This window comes from Scyliorhinus canicula, chromosome 2 (genome assembly GCF_902713615.1).
Source record: "Scyliorhinus canicula chromosome 2, sScyCan1.1, whole genome shotgun sequence".
Taxonomy (NCBI): domain Eukaryota; kingdom Metazoa; phylum Chordata; class Chondrichthyes; order Carcharhiniformes; family Scyliorhinidae; genus Scyliorhinus; species Scyliorhinus canicula.
Window position 1 is genome coordinate 90,597,206 of NC_052147.1, and position 21,667 is coordinate 90,618,872.

A 21,667-nucleotide genomic window follows, 5' to 3' on the forward strand; every position below is an offset into this window, starting at 1 on the left:
CTCCCTAGCCAGCCCCCGCCCCCTCCACCACACGCCCCTCCACCACACGCCCCTCCCCTTCCTTACCCGGCCCCTCCCGCCTCTATCCCCGTTGTGGGCGGTCTGATTCTGCGTAGAGTGCAGAGGATGAGGTTGCAAACTACAATCCCCAGCAGACCACCCGGCGCCTTCCGGCCGGGGAGAGGAGGGGCGGGGTCGGTGCCGGCCGGGGAGAGAAGGGGCGGGGTCCGGCGCCGGCCGGGGAGGGGGCGGGGTCGAGCGCGTTCCGGGGAGGGGGCGGGGTCGAGCTCGTTCCGGGGAGGGGCAGGGCCGGCGCGGGAGGGGGCGGGGCCGGCGCGGGAGGGGGAGGGGCCGGCGCGGGAGGGGGAGGGGCCGGCGCGGGAGGGGGAGGGGCCGGCGCGGGAGGGGGAGGGGCCGGTGCGGGAGGGGGAGGGGTCGGTGCGGGAGGGGGAGGGGTCGGTGCGGGAGGGGGAGGGGTCGGTGCGGGAGGGGGAGGGGTCGGTGCGGGAGGGGGAGGGGCGTTTGGTGACGGAGCCGGTGGCTCAGTCAGTCAGAGGGAGCAGCAGCCAGGCGCGGTCAGATACCATGTTCAGCTGGTTGTCCGGGCCTGAGGCCCGTGGGAAGGATGGGGTGGTGTTTAACACGGTGTCAGAGGGACTGCGCCATCTCTACAACAAGCGGCTGCAGCCGCTGGAGGAATACTACCAGTTCCATCACTTCCACTCGCCCGCCCTGGAGCAGGCCGACTTCGAGAACAAGCCCATGGTGCTGCTCATCGGGCAGTACTCCACCGGCAAGACCACTTTCATCAGGTAAACTCGAACTCAACAGGTCTGGGAGCATCTGCGGGGGGGGGGGGGGGGGGGGGGAGAGAAACAGAGTTAATGTTTAAGGTCTGTGAACGTCTGTCAGAACTGGAGAAAGTTAGAAATGTGACAGGTTTTAAGCAGGTTAACGGGGAAGAAGGGTGGCAGGGAAAGGAAAGGTCTGTCATCAGGTGGAGGGCATGAGCGATTAAGGGTTGTGTGGTGTAAAAGGGCTTGCTAGTTGAGTAGTGGAATGGAGATGCAAAATTTGACTAGAATCATAGAATTTACAGTGCAGAAGGACACCATTCAACCCATTGAGTCTGCACTGGCCCTTGGAAAGAACACCCTTGAGCCCACACCTCCACCCTATCCCAGTAACTGTTTTTGGGCACTAAGGGCAATTTATCATGGCCAATCCACCTAGCCTGCACATAGAACATAGTACAGCACAGAACAGGCCCTTCGGCCCTCAATGTTGTGCCGAGCCATGATCACCCTACTCAAACCCACGTATCCACCCTATACCCGTAACCCAACAACCCCCCCCCCCTTAACCTTACTTTTATTAGGACACGACGGGCAATTTAGCATGGCCAATCCACCTAACCCGCACATCTTTGGACTGTGGGAGGAAACCGGAGCACCCGGAGGAAACCCACGCACACAGGGGGAGGACGTGCAGACTCCACACAGACAGTGACCCAGCCGGGTAATCGAACCTGGGACCCTGGAGCTGTGAAGCATTTATGCTAACCACCATGCTACCCTGCTGCCCCATCTTTGGATTGTGGGAGGAAACTGGAGCACCCGGAGGAAACCTAGGCAGACATGGGGAGAAAGTGCACACAGGTAGTCACCCGAGGCTGGAATTGAACCTGGTTCCTGGTGCTAGAGGAAGGGTAACTGGAAGACTAGCTGCTGCCCAAAGGCAGAATAACACAAGTAAAATAAATGAGAGGACAAACCTGCAAAGAAAACTGAAGCCGGATGGGGGCAGAGGTAACAATCTAAAATCTGGATGGCTGTAAAATTGCCTAATTGAAAGTTGAGATTGTGTTCCTCAACCTTGCGTTGAGTTTCACTGGAGGAGGGAAGAGTGAAAGGTCTGACTGGGACCAAGATGAAGAATTCAGATGACTAGCAATCAGAAACTTGGGGTCTCGCTTGTGGACTGCATGGCGGTTTTCAGCTTTTGTTGTCTCGCTGTAGGAGGGAACGTATCCTGAGCAGTAAATACAGTATCAGGGAAATACCTGGGCAGATTCCTGAACTGGAGGTAGCCATTCCACACCTTTGGTCCTGTGTTGCCCCATTCAGTGAGATCATTGATGCTCTGCATCTTAACTCCATATCACTTAACACCCACGGTTAACAAAATCTATCAATCTCTGTTTGAAATTTACAATTTTCAATTGATCTAATTTCAACTTGCATTTGCAAATTGTGGTCCGAACCAATACCACTCTGTGTGAAGAAATGTTTCCTAATTTCACTCCTAGCCTCTGCAACAAGTATGCGCAGTTTCTCTCCATCTACCCTATTTGTTGCCTATAATATCATGAACACTGAACAAATCACCCCTTAACCTTCTAACTTCTGGGGAATTTAACCCTAGTGTGTGTGATCTTTCTTGTAGTTTAACTGTTGCAGCCTGCTATCATACTAACTAGTCTGCACTGTCTTCCCTCCAAGACTGACATATCCTTCACCCAGAACTCTCATGGTACTCCAGATGTAGACTAACCAGGGCATTGTTTAGCTGAACTTCTACCCACTTATGTACTAGCCCTCTGAATATAAAAGTCAACACTCCATTGGACATTTTGATTATTTTCTGTACCTGTTCATGATTTTTAAAAATAATCTGTGTACCTGGGCCCCCAAGTCTCTTGCCACTGTTTATTTGCTTCCCTCCATTTAGAAAGTACCCTGTTCTGTCCTTTTTAGGTACAAAGTGGATGGTCTTGCATTTGCCTACAATGAATGTCATTGCCCAGTTTTACCTGTTCCTTTAATCTATCAATATCCCTTCATAATGTTATGCTATCATCTGCACTGCTAGCAATGCTTTGTGTCATCAACACATTTGGGTATGTGACTTTCTATCATAATTGTGATGCATTGTTGAGACTCCAACACTGGTCCTTGCAGGGCACCACTACAGTGAGGGGTGATACTTAGTACATACTTGGGTTTGCATTCAGGCAGATATGAAGTAAATAGTCCTGTGGTTGGGAGTTATCATGTAGTAACAAATTTGCCCATGAAAGCTGCTGGTTTATTTTAAAAATCAAACTGTTTCATTGATGTCCTTCAGGGAAGCGAGCCTGTCATCACTCCTTAGTTTACACGTGATTACATTCCACATTCCACAGGCCTCACGGTAGCATGGTGGTTAGCATCAATGCTTCACAGCTCCAGGGTCCCAGGTTCGATTCCCGGCTGGGTCACTGTCTGTGTGGAGTCTGCACGTCCTCCCTGTGTGTGCGTGGGTTTCCTCCGGGTGCTCCGGTTTCCTCCCACAGTCCAAAGATGTGCGGGTTAGGTGGATTGGCCATGCTAAATTGCCCGTAGTGTAAGGTTAATGGGGGGATTGTTGGGTTACGGGTATACGGGTTGCATGGGTTTAAAGTAGGGTGATCATTGCTTGGCACAACATCGAGGGCCGAAGGGCCTGTTCTGTGCTGTACTGTTCTATTATGTCTTTAACTCTTCAATCCTGGGGTAATTAGGGCGAAGCAATAATTGCTGTTTTCTCGTGCTCTCTAGGCCCAATAACGAATGGTGTGGTGGGATGGACTTTAAACAGGGGCTGTTTAGCACACTGGGCTAAATTGCTGGCTTTGAAAGCAGACCAAGCAGGCCAGCAGCACGGTTCAATTCCCGTAACAGCCTCCCCGAACAGGCGCCCGAATGTGGCGACTAGGGGCTTTTCACAGTAACTTCATTGAAGCCTACTCGTGACAATAAGTGATTTTCATATTTGGCATATAACATCTAACCAAAATAAGTGATTTATTTTTATTTTCATTTGAGCTGGGGACTTCTGGTACTTGGACAGCAAATAAATGTTAATCATACAAATAGTAGCATGGGTTACAGGTATAGGGTGGATACGTGGGTTTGAGTAGGGTGATCATTGCTCGGCACAACATCGAGGGCCGAAGGGCCTGTTCTGTGCTGTACTGTTCTATGTTCTATAAATAGAATTTCATTAACTGGACCTTGCTTGATTTCAGTTAAAATACCAGTTTTGAAGTGTAAAATACCTGTGCCTTTTAAGCTGCCTGAATTTACACAGGTAATGACAACTACATAACCCACATGCTTTTAAGTGGCACTCACATTAGATTTGTTAGATATACTGTCATAAATGAGGGTCAGCACAGTCAAATTCATTTGGTCCTGTTCATCTATTGTTGGAGTCAGCCTTGCCTCCGTGGATTTATTCATGTCTGAGTCAGAAGGTCCTACGTTCAATTCTTCTCCTGGCAGCCCCAGGAGGCTTGAGCAACAGACCCAGACTAACATTTCAGTGGAGTTTTTTTTCCCAAAAATATACTTTATTCATAAAATCTATAATAAACATTATAGAACATTTCGAATTGTCTTGACTGTACATTTCCATCAAAGTTACACATTCGCTAGACTTTCTTCCATTCAATTGGGATGACATTACACACATATCCCTCTTTACATTACTATTCTTTCTTAAATATTTACATCGTCATGTTTGTTTATACATTGGAGTGTTAATGACCCAGACCGAGGGGTTTTACACTGTTACCCACCTCTCGGTGTACATTTGCCTGTAAGACCTTTCACAGTGGTCTTTCCCCATTGTGCCTTGGCGGCAGCTGCCACAAGCTTGAGTGCATCCCTCAGCACGTAGTCCTGGACCTTGGAATGTGCCAGTCTGCAACACTTGGTCGAGGACAGTTCTTTGCACTGGAAGATCAGCAAGTTTCGGGCAGACCAAAGAGCGTCTTTCACCGAGTTGATGACCTTCCAGCAGCAGTTGATGTTTGTTTCGGTGTGTGTCCCTGGAAACAGTCCGTAGAGCACAGAGTCCAGTGTCACAGAGCTGCTCAGGATGAACCTTGACAAATACCACTGCATCTCTCTCCAGATCTTCTTTGCAAAGGCACATTCCACAAGGAGGTGGGTGACTGTCTTATTTCCCCCACAGCCACTCCCGAGGGCAGCATGCAACGGCGCTGAGCCTTCGGGTGTACATGAAGAATCTGACTGGGAGGGCCCTTCTCACCACCAGCCAAGCTAGGTCTTGGTGCTTGTTTGTAAGTTCTGGTGATAAGGCATTCTGCCAGATGACTCTGACAGTCTGCTCAGGGAACCATTCAACGTCCTCCGCAGTCTCCTTTTCCCTGAGGGCCTCGAGGACATTACGTGCTGACCACTGCTTCATTGCCTTGTGGTCAAAGGTGTTTTTCTTCAAACATTTTTCCACGAGGGACAGGTGGTACGGCACGGTCCAACTACTTGGAGCGTTCCGCGGCAATGAGGCCAGGCCCATCCTTCGTAACACCGGGGACAGGTAGAACCTCAGTATGTAGTGACACTTGGTGTTTGCATACCGGGGGTCTACGCACAGCTTGATGCAGCTGCACACAAAGGTGGCCATCAGGATGAGGGAGGTGTTGGGTACGTTCCTCCCTCCTTTATCCAGAAATTTATACATGGTGTCCCTTGGGACACGGTCCATCTTGGATCTCCAGATGAATTTGAAGATGGCCCGGGTGACAGCTGCGGTGTAGGGTCGGGTAATGGGCCAGACCTGTGCTACATGCAGTAACACCGAGAGCACCTCACACCTGATGACCAGGGTTTTGCCCGCAATGGAGGGGGAGCATTGTCCAGTTTCTGTCTTACCTTGGCAATGCGCTCCTCCCAGTTTTTGGTGCACGCCCCAGCCGCTCCGAACCATATCCCCAGCATCTTCAGGTAGTCTGACCTGACAGTGAAGGGGACAAAGGACCGGTCGGCCCAGTTTCCAAAGAACAGGGCCTCGCTCTTGCCGCGGTTTACCTTGGCTCCCGAGGCCAGTTCATATTGGTCGCAGGCATTCAAGAGCCTGCTTACAGATGCGGGATCCGAGCAGAAGACGGCGACGTCATCCATGTACAGGGAGGCCTTGACTTGCACACCTCTGCTGCCTGGGATCGTCACTCCTCTTGTATCCGGATCCGTCCTGATGGACTCGGCAAAAGGTTCTATGCAGCACACAAACAGGGCCGAGGAGAGTGGGCAGCCCTGCCTGACTCCAGATTTGATCTGGAACTTTTCTGATTCCCACCTATTGATTGAGACTGCGCTATAGATGTTTCTGTAGAGCAGTTTGATCCAATTGCGAATTCCCTCTCCAAACCCCATTTTGGAGAGCACATCCATCATGTAGGTGTGCGATATTCTGTCAAATGCCTTCTCCTGGTCAAGGCTGATGAGGCAGGTATCCACCCTCCTGTCCTGCACGTAGGCGATCGTATCCCTGAGTAGTGCGAGGCTATCAGATCTTCCTGCCGGGTCCAGCACAGGTCTGGTCAGGGTGGATCACCGACTCCAAAGCAGACGTGACCCGATTGGCAATGACCTTGGCTAGAATTTTATAATCCACATTCAACAGTGAAATGGGTCGCCAATTTTGAATTTCGTCCCTTTCCCCCTTCTGCTTGTAGATGAGGGTGATGGTGCCTTTCCTCATGGATTCTGACATGCTGCCGTCCCAAAGCATACTGTCGTACACTTCCAGCAGGTCTGGGCCCATCCAGTCCCACAGAGTCGAATACAACTCAGCCGGTAGGCTGTCGCTTCCGGAAGTTTTACTCGTCTCAAAGGACTTGACGGCCTTTGTCAGCTTGTCCAGAGTTAGCGGTTTGTCCAGGTTTTCCCGCTCGCTGTCGCCCAAGACCTCCGTGATAGACGACAGGAAGGCCTGGGAAACAGTGCTATCTGTTGGCTTCAGATCATACAGTCCGGCATAAAAGGATTTACTGATCCTCAGGATGTCAGACTGCGATGACTTTACAGAGCCATCTTCTTCCTTCAGGCTGCTGATCACAGCGGTCTCTCTGTGCACCTTTTGGAAGAAGAAGCGTGAGCACTTTTCATCCTGCTCCACGGAGCGGACTCTGGAACGGAAGATAACCTTGGGGGCCTCCGAGGTGTAGAGTGAGGCTTGCTGGCTCTTCACCTCTTGGAGATCCTCCTTGACATCAACCCCCATCGACTGCAGCTGGAGCAAATTCTGCATACTTTTCTGGAGCCTGGACATGGCCCCTTGTTTCTCTCTCTCACCTTTTGAACGCCTTTGAGGATGAAAAACCTTTTGATGTTCCCCTTGATTGCTTCCCACCGGAGATGTGGCGACTCAAAGAGGGGTTTCACGGTTCTTCAACCTTTGTAATCCCTTTTAAGTTCCTCGAGGTTCTATGGAGTCAACAGTTTTACATTCAGCTTCCATGTCCCCCTGCCCGCCCCCTGGTTTTCCTGCAGGTGGCAGTCGGCCAGTAGGAGGCAGTGGTCAGAGAAGAACACCGGCTTAACGTCGGTGGACCTGACTGAAACCACGGGACACAAAGAAGAAGTCTATCCTGGAGCGGGCGGACCCGTCTGGCCGTGACCATGTGTATCTACGCTGCGCTCCATCTGCAGGGTTGCTGAAGACGTCGAACAGCTGGGCGTCATTTACCGTTTCCATCAGGAGTCTGGATGTAGGGTCTAGTTTGCTGTCGACTCTGCCGGATCGTCCAGCCGCATCGATGATGCAGTTGAAGTCACCGCCCAGAATGACCGGCTTGGAGGTGGCCAACAGCAGTGGGAGTTGCTGAAGGACTGCCAGCCGCTCACTCCATATTAATAAGTCTGAGAGGGGCGTTTTTGTATTTGACTTCTGCTACGAGGAGGCGTCTGCCCACCACCTCAACGTCGGAGATGGTGAAGTTGCCTCCCCGTAACAGAATACCCAGGACGGAGGAACGACAGTCCTGACCAGATGGATGGCCCGTGGGACCACCAGCTCGACCAGCGCCTGTCGTTGCTGAGGTGAGGAATTCCGCACTCCTGCAGGAACAGTAGGTCGGCTTTCACTTTTGCTAAGTAGCTGATTGTGGCTACACACCGCAAAGTGTCTTTAATGCTTCGCACATTAATAGAGGCAATTTAAAACCCCATTTTTAAAAAGGTACATTTACCAGTCTGAGTCCAGAGTTTATACAGTTGGGTGTTCCATCAGTGGAGTACTGAGGGAGTACTGCACTACCTGAAATGTTGCCATGTCATGTTAAACTGAACTCCCCATAGCCATAGAACATAGAACAGTACAGCACAGAACAGGCCCTTCGGCCCTCGATGTTGTGCCGAGCAATGATCACCCTACTTAACCCACGTAACCCGTATACCCGTAACCCAACAATCCCCCCATTAACCTTACACTACGGGCAATTTAGCATTGCCAATCCACCTAACCCGCACATCTTTGGACTGTGGGAGGAAACCGGAGAACCCGGAGGAAACCCACGCACACACGGGGAGGACGTGCAGACTCCACACAGACAGTGACCCAGCCGGGAATCGAACCTGGGACCCTGGAGCTGTGAAGCATTGATGCTAACCACCATGCTACCGTGAGGCCCCGTGAGTTACCATCTTTGGTAACTCATGTTGTATGTTGTAAATCCAACCATTTGCTGACAGCTTTCCATTTTAAATTGCTCCTTACACCTCACTTAAATGTTTATGTATAAACTTGTTTATGTTACGAGGGTGGAGGAAGTGGAATACTCCGCCATTGCTATTTCGGATCATGCCCCGCACTGGATGGACCTCGGGCTGGGGGAAGAGAGGGACCAACGTCCGCTCTGTGGCATGGAGGTGGGGCTGCTGGCAGAGGAGGTGGTGGCCGGGAGGGTCCGGGGGTGTATTGAGAGATACCTCGAGGCCAATGATAACGGGGAGGTTTGGGTGGGGACGGTCTGGGAGGCATTGAAGGCGGTGATGAGGGGGGAATTGATCTCCATCCGAACCCATAGGGAGAGGGGGGAGCAGAGGGAAAGGGAAAGACTGATAGGGGAGATGGTGCAGGTGGATAGGAGGTATGCGGAGGCCCCAGAGGAGGGATTGCTGGGGGAGAGGCGTAGCCTTCAGGCCAGATTTGACCTACTGACGACTAGAAAGGCAGAAGCCCAGTGGAGGAAAGCACAGGGGGCGGTGTATGAACACGGGGAGAAGGCGAGCAGGATGCTGGCGCACCAGCTCCGGAAGCGAGACGCGGCCAGGGAGATTGGGGGAGTGAGGGATAGTGCCGGGAAGGTGGTGCGGAGGGGGGTAGAGGTCAATGGGGTCTTCAGGGACTTTTATGGGGAACTGTACCGGTCTGAGCCCCCGGTGGAGGAGGGTGGAATGGGGCGCTTCCTGGACAGGTTGCGTTTCCCGAGGGTGGAAGAGGAGCGGGTGGAGGGACTAGGGGCGCCGATCGAGTTGGAGGAGGTTGTCAAAGGGGTAGGGAGCATGCAGTCGGGGAAGGCACCGGGGCCGGACGGGTTTCCGGCGGAATTCTATAAAAAGCATTTGGACCTGTTGGGCCCCCTGTTGGTCCGGACCTTTAACGAGGCAAGGGAGGGGGGGCTTTGCCCCCAACTATGTCGCGGGCGCTGATTTCCTTGATCCTGAAGCGGGACAAGGACCCTCTGCAGTGTGGATCATATAGGCCGATTTTGTTGCTGAACGCCGACGCTAAGTTGCTGGCAAAGATCCTGGCCACTAGAATAGAGGATTGTGTGCCGGGGGTCATACATGAGGACCTGACGGGGTTTGTGAAGGGAAGGCAGCTGAACACAAATGTGCGAAGACTCCTCAATGTCATTATGATGCCGACGGTGGAAGGGGAGGCGGAGATAGTGGTGGCGTTGGACGCGGAGAAGGCCTTCGATAGGGTGGAGTGGGAGTACTTGTGGGAGGTGCTGGAGAGGTTCGGGTTTGGGGTGGGGTTTATTCGGTGGGTGAGGCTGCTCTACGAGCCCCGATGGCAAGTGTAGCCACGAATAGGAGGAGGTCGGAGTACTTTCGGCTGCATCGGGGGACGAGACAGGGGTGCCCCCTGTCCCCCTTGCTCTTCGCATTGGCAATTGAGCCCCTGGCCATGGCATTGAGGGAGTCAGGGAGCTGGAGGGGCATGGTTGGGGGGGGGGGGGGGGGGGGGGGAAAGCATCGAGTGTCACTGTACGCGGACGACCTGCTGCTATATGTGGCGGACCCGGTGGGGGGGATGCCGGAGGTGATGAGGATCCTTGGGGAATTCGGGGGTTTCTCAGGGTATAAGTTGAACCTGGGCAAGAGCGAGGTGTTTGTGGTGCACCCGGGGGATCAAGAGGAGGGGATTGGTAGGCTCCCACTGAAGCAGGCAGGGAAGAGCTTCAGGTACCTAGGGGTCCAGGTGGCTGGGAGTTGGGGGGCCCTGCACAAGCTCAACCTCACAATGTTGGTGGAGCAGATGGAGGAGGAGTTTAAGAGGTGGGATATGTTATCGCTGTCGCTGGCGGGGAGGGTACAGTCCGTCAAGATGATGGTGCTCCCGAGGTTCTTGTTCTTGTTCCAGTGCCTCCCCATCTTTATCCCAAAGGCCTTTTTCAGGAGGGTCAACAGCAGTATTACGGGATTTGTGTGGGCGCATGGGACTCCAAGGGTTCAAAGAGTGTTCCTGGAACGAGGCAGGGATAGGGGGGGGCTGGCGTTGCCCAACCTCTGTGGGTACTACTGGGCAGCCAACGCAGCGATGGTGCGTAAGTGGGTAATGGACGAGGAAGGGGCAGCATGGAAGAGGATAGAGGCGGCGTCATTTGTGGGCACGAGCCTGGAGGCGCTGGTAACGGCGCCGTTGCCGCTCCCTCCAACGAGGTATACCACGAGCCCGGTGGTGGCGGCTACCCTCAAAATTTGGGGGCAATGGAGACGGCACAGAGGAGAAATGGGGGGTTCAATGGCGGCCCCGATACGGGGGAACCATCGGTTCGTCCCAGGGAGCATTGCTGGCGGATTCCTGGGCTGGCACAGGGCAGGTGTTAGGAGGTTGAGGGACCTGTTTGTGGAGGGGAGGTTCGCGAGCTTGGGGGAGTTAGAGGGGAAGTTTGGGCTCCCCCCGGGGAGCATGTTTAGGTACATCCAGGTGAGGGCGTTTGCCAGGCAGCAGGTGGAGAGGTTCCCCTTGCTGCCCCCACGGGGGGTGCGGGATAGGGTGCTCTCGGGGGTGTGGGTTGGAGGAGGGAGGATTTCGGACATATACCAGGTAATGCAGGAGGTAGACGAGGCCTCGGTGGAGGAACTGAAGGGTAAATGGGAAGAGGAGCTGGGTGAGGAGATTGAGGAGGGGACATGGGAGGATGCCCTGGAGAGAGTGAATTCCTCCTCTTCCTGTGCGAGGCTTAGCCTCATACAGTTCAAGGTGCTGCATAGGGCCCACATGACGGGGACAAGGATGAGTAGGTTTTTCGGGGGCGAGGACAGGTGTGCTAGGTGCTCGGGGAGCCCAGCGAACCACGCCCATATGTTTTGGGCGTGCCCAGCGTTGGGGGAGTTTTGGAAGGGGGTAGCAACGACGGTGTCGAGGGTGGTGGGATCCAGGGTCGAGCCAGGCTGGGGACTCGCAATTTTTGGGGTGGCAGTGGAGCCGGGTGTGCAGGAGGCGATAGAGGCCGGGGTTCTGACCTTTGCGTCCCTAGTAGCCCGGCGGAGGATCTTGCTCCAATGGAAGGATGCGAGGCCCCCAAGCGTGGAGGCCTGGATCTCGGATATGGCAGGGTTCATTAAATTGGAGAGGGTGCAATTTGCCCTGAGGGGATCAGTACAAGGGCTTTTCAGGCGGTGGCAGCCGTTTCTGGACTTCCTGGCGGAACGGTAGGGAAATAGGCCGACAGCAGCAGCAGCCTGGGGGGGGGGGAGGAGGATTGGGGGGAGGGAGAACTGTGCACATGGGTTGGTGGAGGGTGCTATCTCCCTCTTGTTTTTTTTTTCTTTTTTCCTTTTTCTTTCTCTGCTGTTGTTTTTCCTTTTTGTTTGAAGTTGCTATTGAAGTTGGGGGGTATTGTTCATGGGGTGTTACCGCGGTTGTATGTTAATAGAGCTAAGATGTTTATATTTTGTATTCTATTTTGCAAAAATTTCAATAAAAACTATTTTTAAAAAAAAACAAAAATTTGTTTATGTTATTGTTATACTGATCTCAGTTTTTTTTATTTTCGATAATAAATTAGAGTATGTAAAAGTTAGCTCACTTTAAAAAGAGGACTGTATTACTTGTCCTATACTAACCATCCCATGCCCTATGATGCCACTTCACTTCAGGAATATATTAGATCTCAACTGAACATGGGAATATTATGCATATTGCATACACATCTAATTCAGAGCAATTATAAAGGTTTATGGATGTAATATAAACATTTATTCTTGTATTGAATCTATTTTAATGTGCACATTTCAGTCTTGCTATAAATAATTACTACAAGTGCCATGCTTGTCTACTGTATTCACTACTCCCAATGTGCCAGGGGCACGGGTTCGATACTGGCCTTGGATGACTGTGTGGAGTTTGCACTTTACTCCATGGATTTCCTCCCACGGTTCAAAGATGTGTAATGTAGGTCGATTGGCCATGCTAAATTACCCCTTAGTCTGGGGATGTGCAGCTTAGGTGGATTGGACATGGTCAAGGTGGATTGGTCATGGTCAATGTGTGGGGTTACGAGGATAGGGCAGGGGAATGGGCCTAGGAAGAGTGCTCTTTCGGAGGGTCAGTGCAGACTCACTGGCAAATGGCCTCCCATGCCCTATGTTTGCACTGTAGGGATTGTATGAACGTTGAGGAGACTAAGCACAGACTGAGTGACTGCAATGCCCCAGCGATGCCCAACACAAGCTGAAAGAACAATACCTCATCTTCCAACTAGGCACTAGCCTTTTAATAATAATCTTTATTAATGTCACAAGTAGCCTTATATTAACACTGCAATAGTTACTGTGAAAATCCCCTAGTCGCCACACTCTGGCGCCTGTTCGGATACACTGAGGGACAATTCAGAATGCCAATTCACCCAACAAGCACGTCTTTCGGGACTTGTGGGAGGAAACCGGAGCACCCGGAGGAAACCCACGCAGACACGGGGAGAACGTGCAGACTCTGCGCAGGCAGTGACCCAAGCCGGGAATCGAACCAGAGTCCCAAGCGCTGTGAGAGAATAGTGCTAACCACTATTCTACCGTGCCACCCACTCGACATTGAGAGTTTTTGACTCTGCATTGAGAGTTTTCTGTTAATCAGTTCCCCTGACTTCTTCCAAAACAACCCCACTCCGTCTCCACATGGTCACTGTCCCTCGTTTAGATTAGCTTCCACTGAGCACTGACCTTTGCCCTCCTATTAACACATTCTTCTATCCTACTTGTGACAGGCCCTATCACCATTGACAGGCCCATTGCCGTATATCACTGACCTTCCATTCGCCGCAATCCCTCTCCAAGTATATAATTCATCACATTTCTATCCTCTTCAGTTCTGTAGAAGGGTCATATGGACTTGAAATGTGAACTGTGTTTTTCTCTCTACAGATACTGCCAGAATTTCTCCAGCATTTTCTGTTTTTATTTCAGATTTGCAGCAGTGTTTTGCTTTCTTTAGAAATATTTGTATTGAAGTCATTTTTCACATGTACAAAGATACAAGCACCTGCTGCAACTGAAGCTTCAATTTACTTTAAAGAAGTTGATAAACTGCTTGTGACCCCTCTTCCACACCATGTATGGTGAACTTAGCTTTTCCCAGTGACAAAAATTCTGCCAGGGCACTCGCCCATACCATCACCTTTGGTGGCTCCGAGACCCACCAACTCAACAAAATCCATCTCTGGGCTATCAGGGAGGCAAAGGCCTCTTTCCCCACCTGAACTCACAGACCTCTACGCCCAGAATTTCAACCTATTCTCTACCCACAAAAAGAACCAGCTCATCCTCGAGGCTGTCATGCGGGCTCTGTGCACCACCTTCAATTGGATGAGGCTTAACCTCACACAACGAGGAAGCATTCACTCTCCAGGGCTTCACGCCACACCCCAGCCCCCAACTCTGCCCCAACTCTTCCTTCCACTTAATGTCTGACCTCCTCCACATGAGCACCCTCCCCATCCATCATCTCCATAGATATCCACAACTCTTCCCTCCCCAATGTCATCCTCAGGTAACAACTTGCCCTGCAGCACTGGAGGTAGCAAACTCCAGGCCTGCAAACTTTCCTCCCACAAACAAATCCCTGAAATACTCTATTCCCACCTGCCCCCAACCCCACAACTTCTCGTCCAGCCCCACTGACGCAAGCCTATGGTTGTCACATATTGGTGCCCACAGAAATATGCCTTCCAGTCCAAAGTTTTGCCTACACTGCTTCCAAACCCTCAATGCTGATACCAACACTAGGATCACGGAGTATCCGACCAGCAATAACAGAAGGGGCGCCAAAAACAGTGCCCCCAAAATGGTCCCCCGACATGATGATGACTCCACCCTAACAATTGCGATGTTTGCTTTCAGCAGGCTCGGCAAAGCTTGCAACCCCTGCCCCCACCTTGTCAATCCCGTTTCCCTTTCCAGAAACATCCTCCTCACCCGCGGGTCCTTTCCCACCCCCACAAACCTTGAAATCATCCCATTCACTTTTCTAAAAAAGGACTTGGGAACAAAGATGGGGAGGTTCTATAATAATAATATTTTTATTGTCACAAGTAGGCTTACATTAACACTGCAATGAAGTTACTGTGAAAAGCCCCTAGTCGCCACATTCCGCCGCCTGTTCGGGTACACAGAAGCCAGAGGGAGAATTCAGAATTCTCAACTGGTACAGGAATTGAACCCGTGCTGCTGGCCTTGTTCTGCATCACAAGCCAGATGTCTAGTCCACTGAGCTAAACCAGCCTCGTATTCTGAAATACGAACAGAAACTTGGGCAGCAGCATCATTTTCACTGTCTGTGCACGCCCTGCCAAAGACAAGGGCAACACATCCCACAGCTTGATATCTGCCTTCAAACCCTCTGCCAGTTGCCCCATGTTCAGTTTATGCAGCTGGCCCATCTCCGTGCCACCTGTAACCCCTACCACCCGGGACAGCATCCTCTCCTGCCCCCTGGCATGCATCGGGAACACCTCGCTTTTTCCCATGTTCCATTTATATCCTGAGAAACGGCCAACTCTCCCAGGATCCCGATGACCACCGGGTCGGAAATGTACAGCAGGAGGTCGTCTGCATACAGAGAGACCCTGTGCTCGACCCCTTCCTGCCGAATCCCCCTCCACCCCCTTGGACGCCCTGTGTGCCAACGATTCTATCGCCAGAGCAAAAAGCAGCGGAGAGAGCGAATACCCCTTCCCCGTCCCCGGTGTAACACAAAGTACTCTGAACTAAATCCTATTCGTCCGGACACTAGCTTTTGGCGCCTTGTACAACAACCAAACCCAATCCACAAACCCTTGCCTGAACCGACCCAATACCTCCAACAAATATACCCACTCAACCCGGTCAAACACCATCTCTGCGTCCATTGCCACTTCCACTTCCTGCCCCTCCGAGAGCATCTTGATAACGTTGAGCAGTCTGCGTACATTCGCTGACAGTTGTCGCCCCTTCACGAGCCCCCGCCTGGTCCTCCCCTATCAAACCCGACACACAACCCTCTGTCCAACACCTTTGCCAACAACTTTGCATCCACACTTAACAGTCAAATTGGATGGTGTGACCCACGCTGCTCTGGATCTTTGTCCTTCCTTAAAATCAGTGATGTTGATGCCTGCGACAACGTGGTGGGGAGGTTCCCCCCTTGCCATTGACTCATTATACATCCCACCAAGCCCAGCTTCGACCCAAACTACTTATAAAACCCGGCTGGAAACTCCTCGGGAGCTGGTGCCTTCTCTGTCTTCCTCACACTCACACCGTCCTACACTTACCTCAGCCCAGCTGGGGTCTCCAATCCCTGAACATTCTCCTCCTCCATTCTTTGGAACTCCAGCCCGTCCAAGAGCCGCCTCATACCCTTCTCCCTGGTCAGAAGCTCTGATTCATACAGCCTTCGATAGAAAGCTTCAAAGACTCCATTCATCCTCTCTGGCTCCGATACCACTGTGCCTCTCTCATCCCTCATCCTCTCTCGCCGACACCTGCTTCCTCAACTGATGCACCAACATTTGCTCGCTTTTCCTCCATACTCGTAGACCGCCGCTCTGGTGCTCCGCAGCTGCCTTACCGCCTTTCACGTGGACACCAGCCCAAACATCACCTGGAGCCTCTGTGTCTCCATTAGCAACGCCTCCTTCGGTGCCACCGAATATCTCCAGTCCACCCTTTGGATGTCCACAACTAACCTCAGCCTCTCCTCCTGTTCCACACTCTCCCTATGTGCCCAAATCGAAATAAATTCTTCCCTTACTACCTCCTTCAATGCCTTCCACAGGGTGGAAGCCATGACCTTCCCTGTAATAATTAGCTCCACATAATTTCGAATGGACGCCCTCACCCTCTCACAGACCTCCTTGTCCGTGAGCAATCCCACATCCAGCTTCCACTGCGGCCGCTGAACCTCCCCCTGCACCACCCGCAGTTTCACCGGGTGTGGCGCATGGTCAGAAACCAAGATCGTCAAATACATTGAATCAATCACACCCGCCAATAAATCCTTATCAAGCACTAAGAAATCTATCCGGGAGCATACCCTGTGCATGTGAAAAGTACAAAACCCCCATTGCTCTTGGCCACTCAAACCGCCAAGGGTCTGCCCCTCCCATACAGTCCATAAACCCCAACAACCTTTTCGCTGCAGCCAAAACATTCGGGGACCTCGGGCATGACCGGTCTAACCTAGGATCCAGACCCGTATTGAAGTCTCCCCCCATAATCGGTCAATGAATGCCCAGGTCCTGAATCTTTCCTAAAACCTGTCTCAAAAAGTCCACGTCATCCCAGTTGGGGGCATAAACATTCACTAGCATCACCGGCATCCCCTTCAACCTCCCGTTAACCATCACATATCTGCCCCCTGGGTCGGCTATAATACTGCTGACCTCGAGGGCCACCCTCTTGTTGACCAGCACCGCCACCCCCCTCGTCTTCATGTCCAACCCCGAATGGAACATTGCCCCACCCATCCCTTCCTCAGCCTCGTCTGATCTCCTAGCTTCAGGTGTGTCTCCTGAAGAAACACAACGTCCCCCTTCAAACTCCTTAAGTGTGCGAAAACACACAAGCGTATAACTGGCCCGTTCAGCCCCCGCAGATTCCACATAATCAACCGGGATGGGGACTGCCTGCCCCCCTTCCTTGCTGGGTAACCATCCGCTTAACCAGCCAACCAGCTAACATGGTGGCCCCCACCCGGGGCCTCCGTCTATCCCTCTTCCCCAAATCCACCCTTTACCCCCCACATTCCAAAATCCAAACATAAAAGGAAAGCACACTCACTTTCTCCGTCTGCATTCTCCTTAAATTCACCAATCCACCCATCCTGTGAGCCCACGTTTAACATCTCCACAGTTCAGTATCATCACACTCCTCGCAGTTCATGGTCTCTCATAAACTCCCTCGCCTCCCCCGGCATATCCAAATTAAACTCCCGATTCTGATGCGTCACCCACCGACGAGCAGGATGCGGTGCCCCAAACTTGTAGAGGGCAACCTCCTTGTAGAGGGCAACCTTGATCCGATTGTAACCAGCCTGCCGCTTGGCCAACTCCACACCCAGGTCCTGGTATGTTCTCAGCTTGCTCACCTCCCAGGTGCTCGTCTTTGTCTGCTTTGCTCATTTCATGATTTTCTCCGTGTCAAGAAAGCGATGCAGCCTCACCACATCGCCTTCGGCCTCCACCGCACCCTGTGTGCCCGATTCACCTTGAGGGGATGGTCAAAGACCCTTCCCCCATCAGCTACTCCAGCATATTTGCCAGATATTTAGCAGCCTGTACTCCTTCGACCCCCTCGGGCAACCCCACAATCTGGAGATTCTGCCTTCTGGAGCGATTCTCAAAATCCTCCACCTTCTCCCTCGACCTCTTATGACAATCTGCAGCCAGCACCATCTCTGCCTCCAGCGGGACCAGCTGGTCCTTGTGCTCCCCCATTGACCCCTCCACCCTCTGGAGTGCCTGCAGCCTCTGCTCCACTCTCTCGATAGCCGCCCTAAGTGGCTCCACCACCGTAGCCAGGTCTCTGAGGCCTCCTTCCTCTGTTGATGGAACCTGTTCAAAAAGTTCTCGAGCTGCACTGTAGACCACTGGGGAGGCAACGATGCCCCAGCACCTTTTGCCATCTTTTTCTGTGTCGCACCTCTACTATTCTCACGGTGAAGCTGCCGCCTCTTTGTTTCACTCCTCGTCCAATAAGCCATAAACTGGCCCCACCAGAGCAGTATTGCAATCCTTCAGTGCTTATACACCATTTACCAGCTAGCACACCTCAAATTGGGTGGGGAAGGACCAGAATATTCCACCTCGAGTGGGAGGCCAGATGTGCGACACTCACTTTGCGACTGCCACCGGAGTCCAGTATTTTCCTTTCATCAGGTTTCTAACCCTGCCACATCACCGAGATGGGTCTGATCCAGTCCACAAATTACACCCTGCGTCTTGGTTCTCAACGTCTTGCTTCTCCATTGTTTAAAAATAAATCCACGGACTCATTCTAACACAAGTATTTCTTTTGTATAAAAATGAGTTTGACCATTAAATATAAATTCATTAAGGTTTTACCTATTGAATGTGACTTGAAGATTGATCAGTCTTCAGTGTGGCAGTGAAGGAGTGCTGCACTCAAGGTTGGAAAATAGAGGTAAGAGTGATGCTTTGGTATCCTGTCAACAGGATCTAAAAGAAAGTACCGTCCTTAATATGTCCCACTGAAAACTCAGGTGATAAATCTGTTCATTATACAGATGATTTAAAACCCAATCATATTTTAATTCCACCCCCTTTAATCAATAACTGGGAAAATAGATGCAATTTTATTTTCCATTACCGTCAAGTCCGAGACCGTCAAACACAGAATGTGATCTGAATCATGCCATAAACATCAATATTACACCAGAGAAGGTGGGTGCAAAGAAGAACCTATCATTTAGTGTCTCTATTGTTACAACTGATTATTTATTGTTCACTGGTCAACTGAATCTTACCAAATTAATTGAGGAGAGCTGCTTTTTTTCCCCTCCAGCTGGTGATAATCTCAATGTTGGCTGAGCCCTATCTCCGCATCGATTTGTTGTGCTTGGCCCCATGTCTGAAGCATAACAAGATACTCTGACTAGACCCCACCTGAAATTTGCGCACACTGATTATCTTTGCATTGCCCGTCCAAAACGTCAGACAAACTTAACAAACAGATTGGTCGTACCTACCTATCCCAAAAGCACAAGTTCAGCACAAAATATTGATAAGGAGGCAGTGAATGAAACAACAGTCTCCCTATTGCTTAGTGTCAGCCTATTTCCCTACCGTTCCGCCAGGAAGTCCAGGAAAGGCCGCCACCGCCTGAAAAACCCTTGTACTGATCCTCTCAGGGCAAATTTCACCCCCTCCAATTTAATGAACCCCACCATATCATTAAAGGCCAGAACCCCGGCCTCTATCGCCTCCTGCACTCCCAGCTCCACTGCAACCCCAAAAATTGCGAGTCCCCAGCCCGGCTCGACCCTGGATAATATCTCCTCATCTCTGTCCGACATGGTTTATCCTGAATCCTCAGACTGTGACCCCTGGTTCTGGACACTCCTATCATTGGTAACATCTTCCCTGTCTAATCCCGTTAAAATTTTATAAGTGTCTGAGATCCCCGCTCATTCTTCTGAACTCCAGCGGGAACAGTCCCAACCTAGTCAATCTCTCCTCGTATGACAGTCCCACCATCCCTGGAATCCGTCTACGTTCACAGATAGCATTTTAAAACAGCATGACACCAACCCCATAAAGAGATGTCAGATCAGATGAACAAAAGCTTGGTCAAAAAGGTTTTAAGGAGTGTCTTAAAGGACGAAAGGGAGGTAGTGAGGCAGAGAGGTGTAGGAAAGAAATTCCAGAGATTAATGACTGTGCCTTCAGCTCTCTCGGCCCAGAGGTGGAACGATTGGAATTGGGAATGCATAACGGGCCAGAAAAAGAGTACAGATATCTCAAAGGGTTAGGGAGCTGGAGGAGATTAGAGGTAGGAAGGAACAAGGCCATGGAGGGACTCGAAGACAAGGATGATAATTTTAAGATCAAAATCACGTAGAACCGAAAACCAGTATAGGTCAGTGAATATGGGTAATAGGGGAATGGGGATTTGTTGCGAATTCATACAGTCGCAGATGGGTTTTAGATGACCTCGGGTTTACGAAGGGTAGAATGTTAGACCAGCCAAAATCACGTTGGAATAGTTGAGTCTAGAGTAACAGAGGCATCAATGAGAGTTTTAAGCAACTTCTCAATCTGTCTGTAGCATTTGACCGGAATGACCACACCATCCTCCTCCAACATCCCTTATTTGTCATCCAACTGGGTGGGGCTGTACTTGCCTAGTACTATTCCTGTCTATCCAGTCATTGCTAGTGAATCATCGGCTACGAATCTATCCTTGGTCTCTTCCTATTTCTTATCAACGTGCTGCCTCTCATAGCAGCCTTTAATGTAGTAAACGTCCTAAGGCACTTCATGAAACAAAATGAGATACTTAGATTTCATAAACAAAATGTCAAATTCCACATGTTTGCTGCTGTTGTGGGAAAATCAACCACTTCGGGAGTCAGACTTGCTGTGTTCAATCAGTGCAGTTTATTGTCACACGAAGCTTCGGGAGAAAGCGTACGTACCCCACGGTACGGTAGCCAATCTTTCTCATGGTTTGACTGGCAGTCATTCATTTTATACTTTGGGTTCACAATGAGCCCAGATACAAAACAATTATCACCTTGTTATCTTTAAACAATTTAATTTACACATGGTTATAGTTAACAAGGTTTTACAGGTTACAGGCAGCAGCAGGAAAGCAGTATCGATTGTCCCTTTGTTTTTGGAAATGGTCCAAGACATTCGTATTAGCATATCATTGTGTACACCTTGGCTGAAGTTAGCTTTATTCAAGTGGTGTCCTGCATTTATGTATTTCTTAATCTTCCTGTCTGGCTCCTTTTGTCCTGGATCTGTTCCTGTCTGTCCCACTGGCACTCCGCTGGGCTCCAGGCATCAGTTATGTCTGCTTCATTCTCTGTGTCTCCATCTTGTGTGTCAGGCAGCCATCTTCTGTGCCAAGTGCCCTTCTGAACCATTTCCCTTCACTGCTAACACCCAGCTCTAGGTCACCACTATCTTTCTTGAACCCACCTCTGTCTCTAATTTGTCACGTTGCTCGTCTGCCATCCAGTACAGAAATTTCTTCCAACTAACTTTAGGAAGATTGAAGCCTTTCTCCCCCACATACTCCTTTATCTAGTCACTGACTCTACCCTTCACCTTGGCAATAGGCTGAGGCTGAACTAGACCAATTGCAATCGTGACACCCTGATTGATCTTGAAATGAGTTTCTGACCACCTTTCTCCACCATCACAATGACCACCCACTTTCGTCTCCGTAACATTGCCTTTCTGTTCTGCCTCAGCCCACCTGAAGCTGAAACTGCTTTGTCATGTCTTTGTTATCTTTGGACTCAACTGTTGCAATACTCTTTTGGCTAACCGCTGACCTACATTGACTCCTGAGCTGGTAACGTCTCGATTTTTAGAATTTTTGTTCTTGTTTTTGGACCCAAGACTTTGTCCCTTTGTTTCTCTGCAACCTCCTCCAGT

At 50.9% G+C, this 21,667-nt stretch overlaps 1 protein-coding gene across 1 annotated transcript in view; it reads left to right on the plus strand.

The window, feature by feature from the left end:
* The first annotated feature begins 526 nt into the window (after window positions 1–526).
* LOC119956018 (EH domain-containing protein 3-like) overlaps window positions 527–21,667 on the plus strand; it is a 91,698-nt gene continuing 70,557 nt past the window's right edge. The window contains exon 1 of the mRNA XM_038782732.1: window positions 527–812. Within this exon, the coding sequence (XP_038638660.1) occupies window positions 586–812 (227 nt within the window). The 5' untranslated portion in view covers window positions 527–585. The remainder of the gene's footprint in view (window positions 813–21,667) is intronic.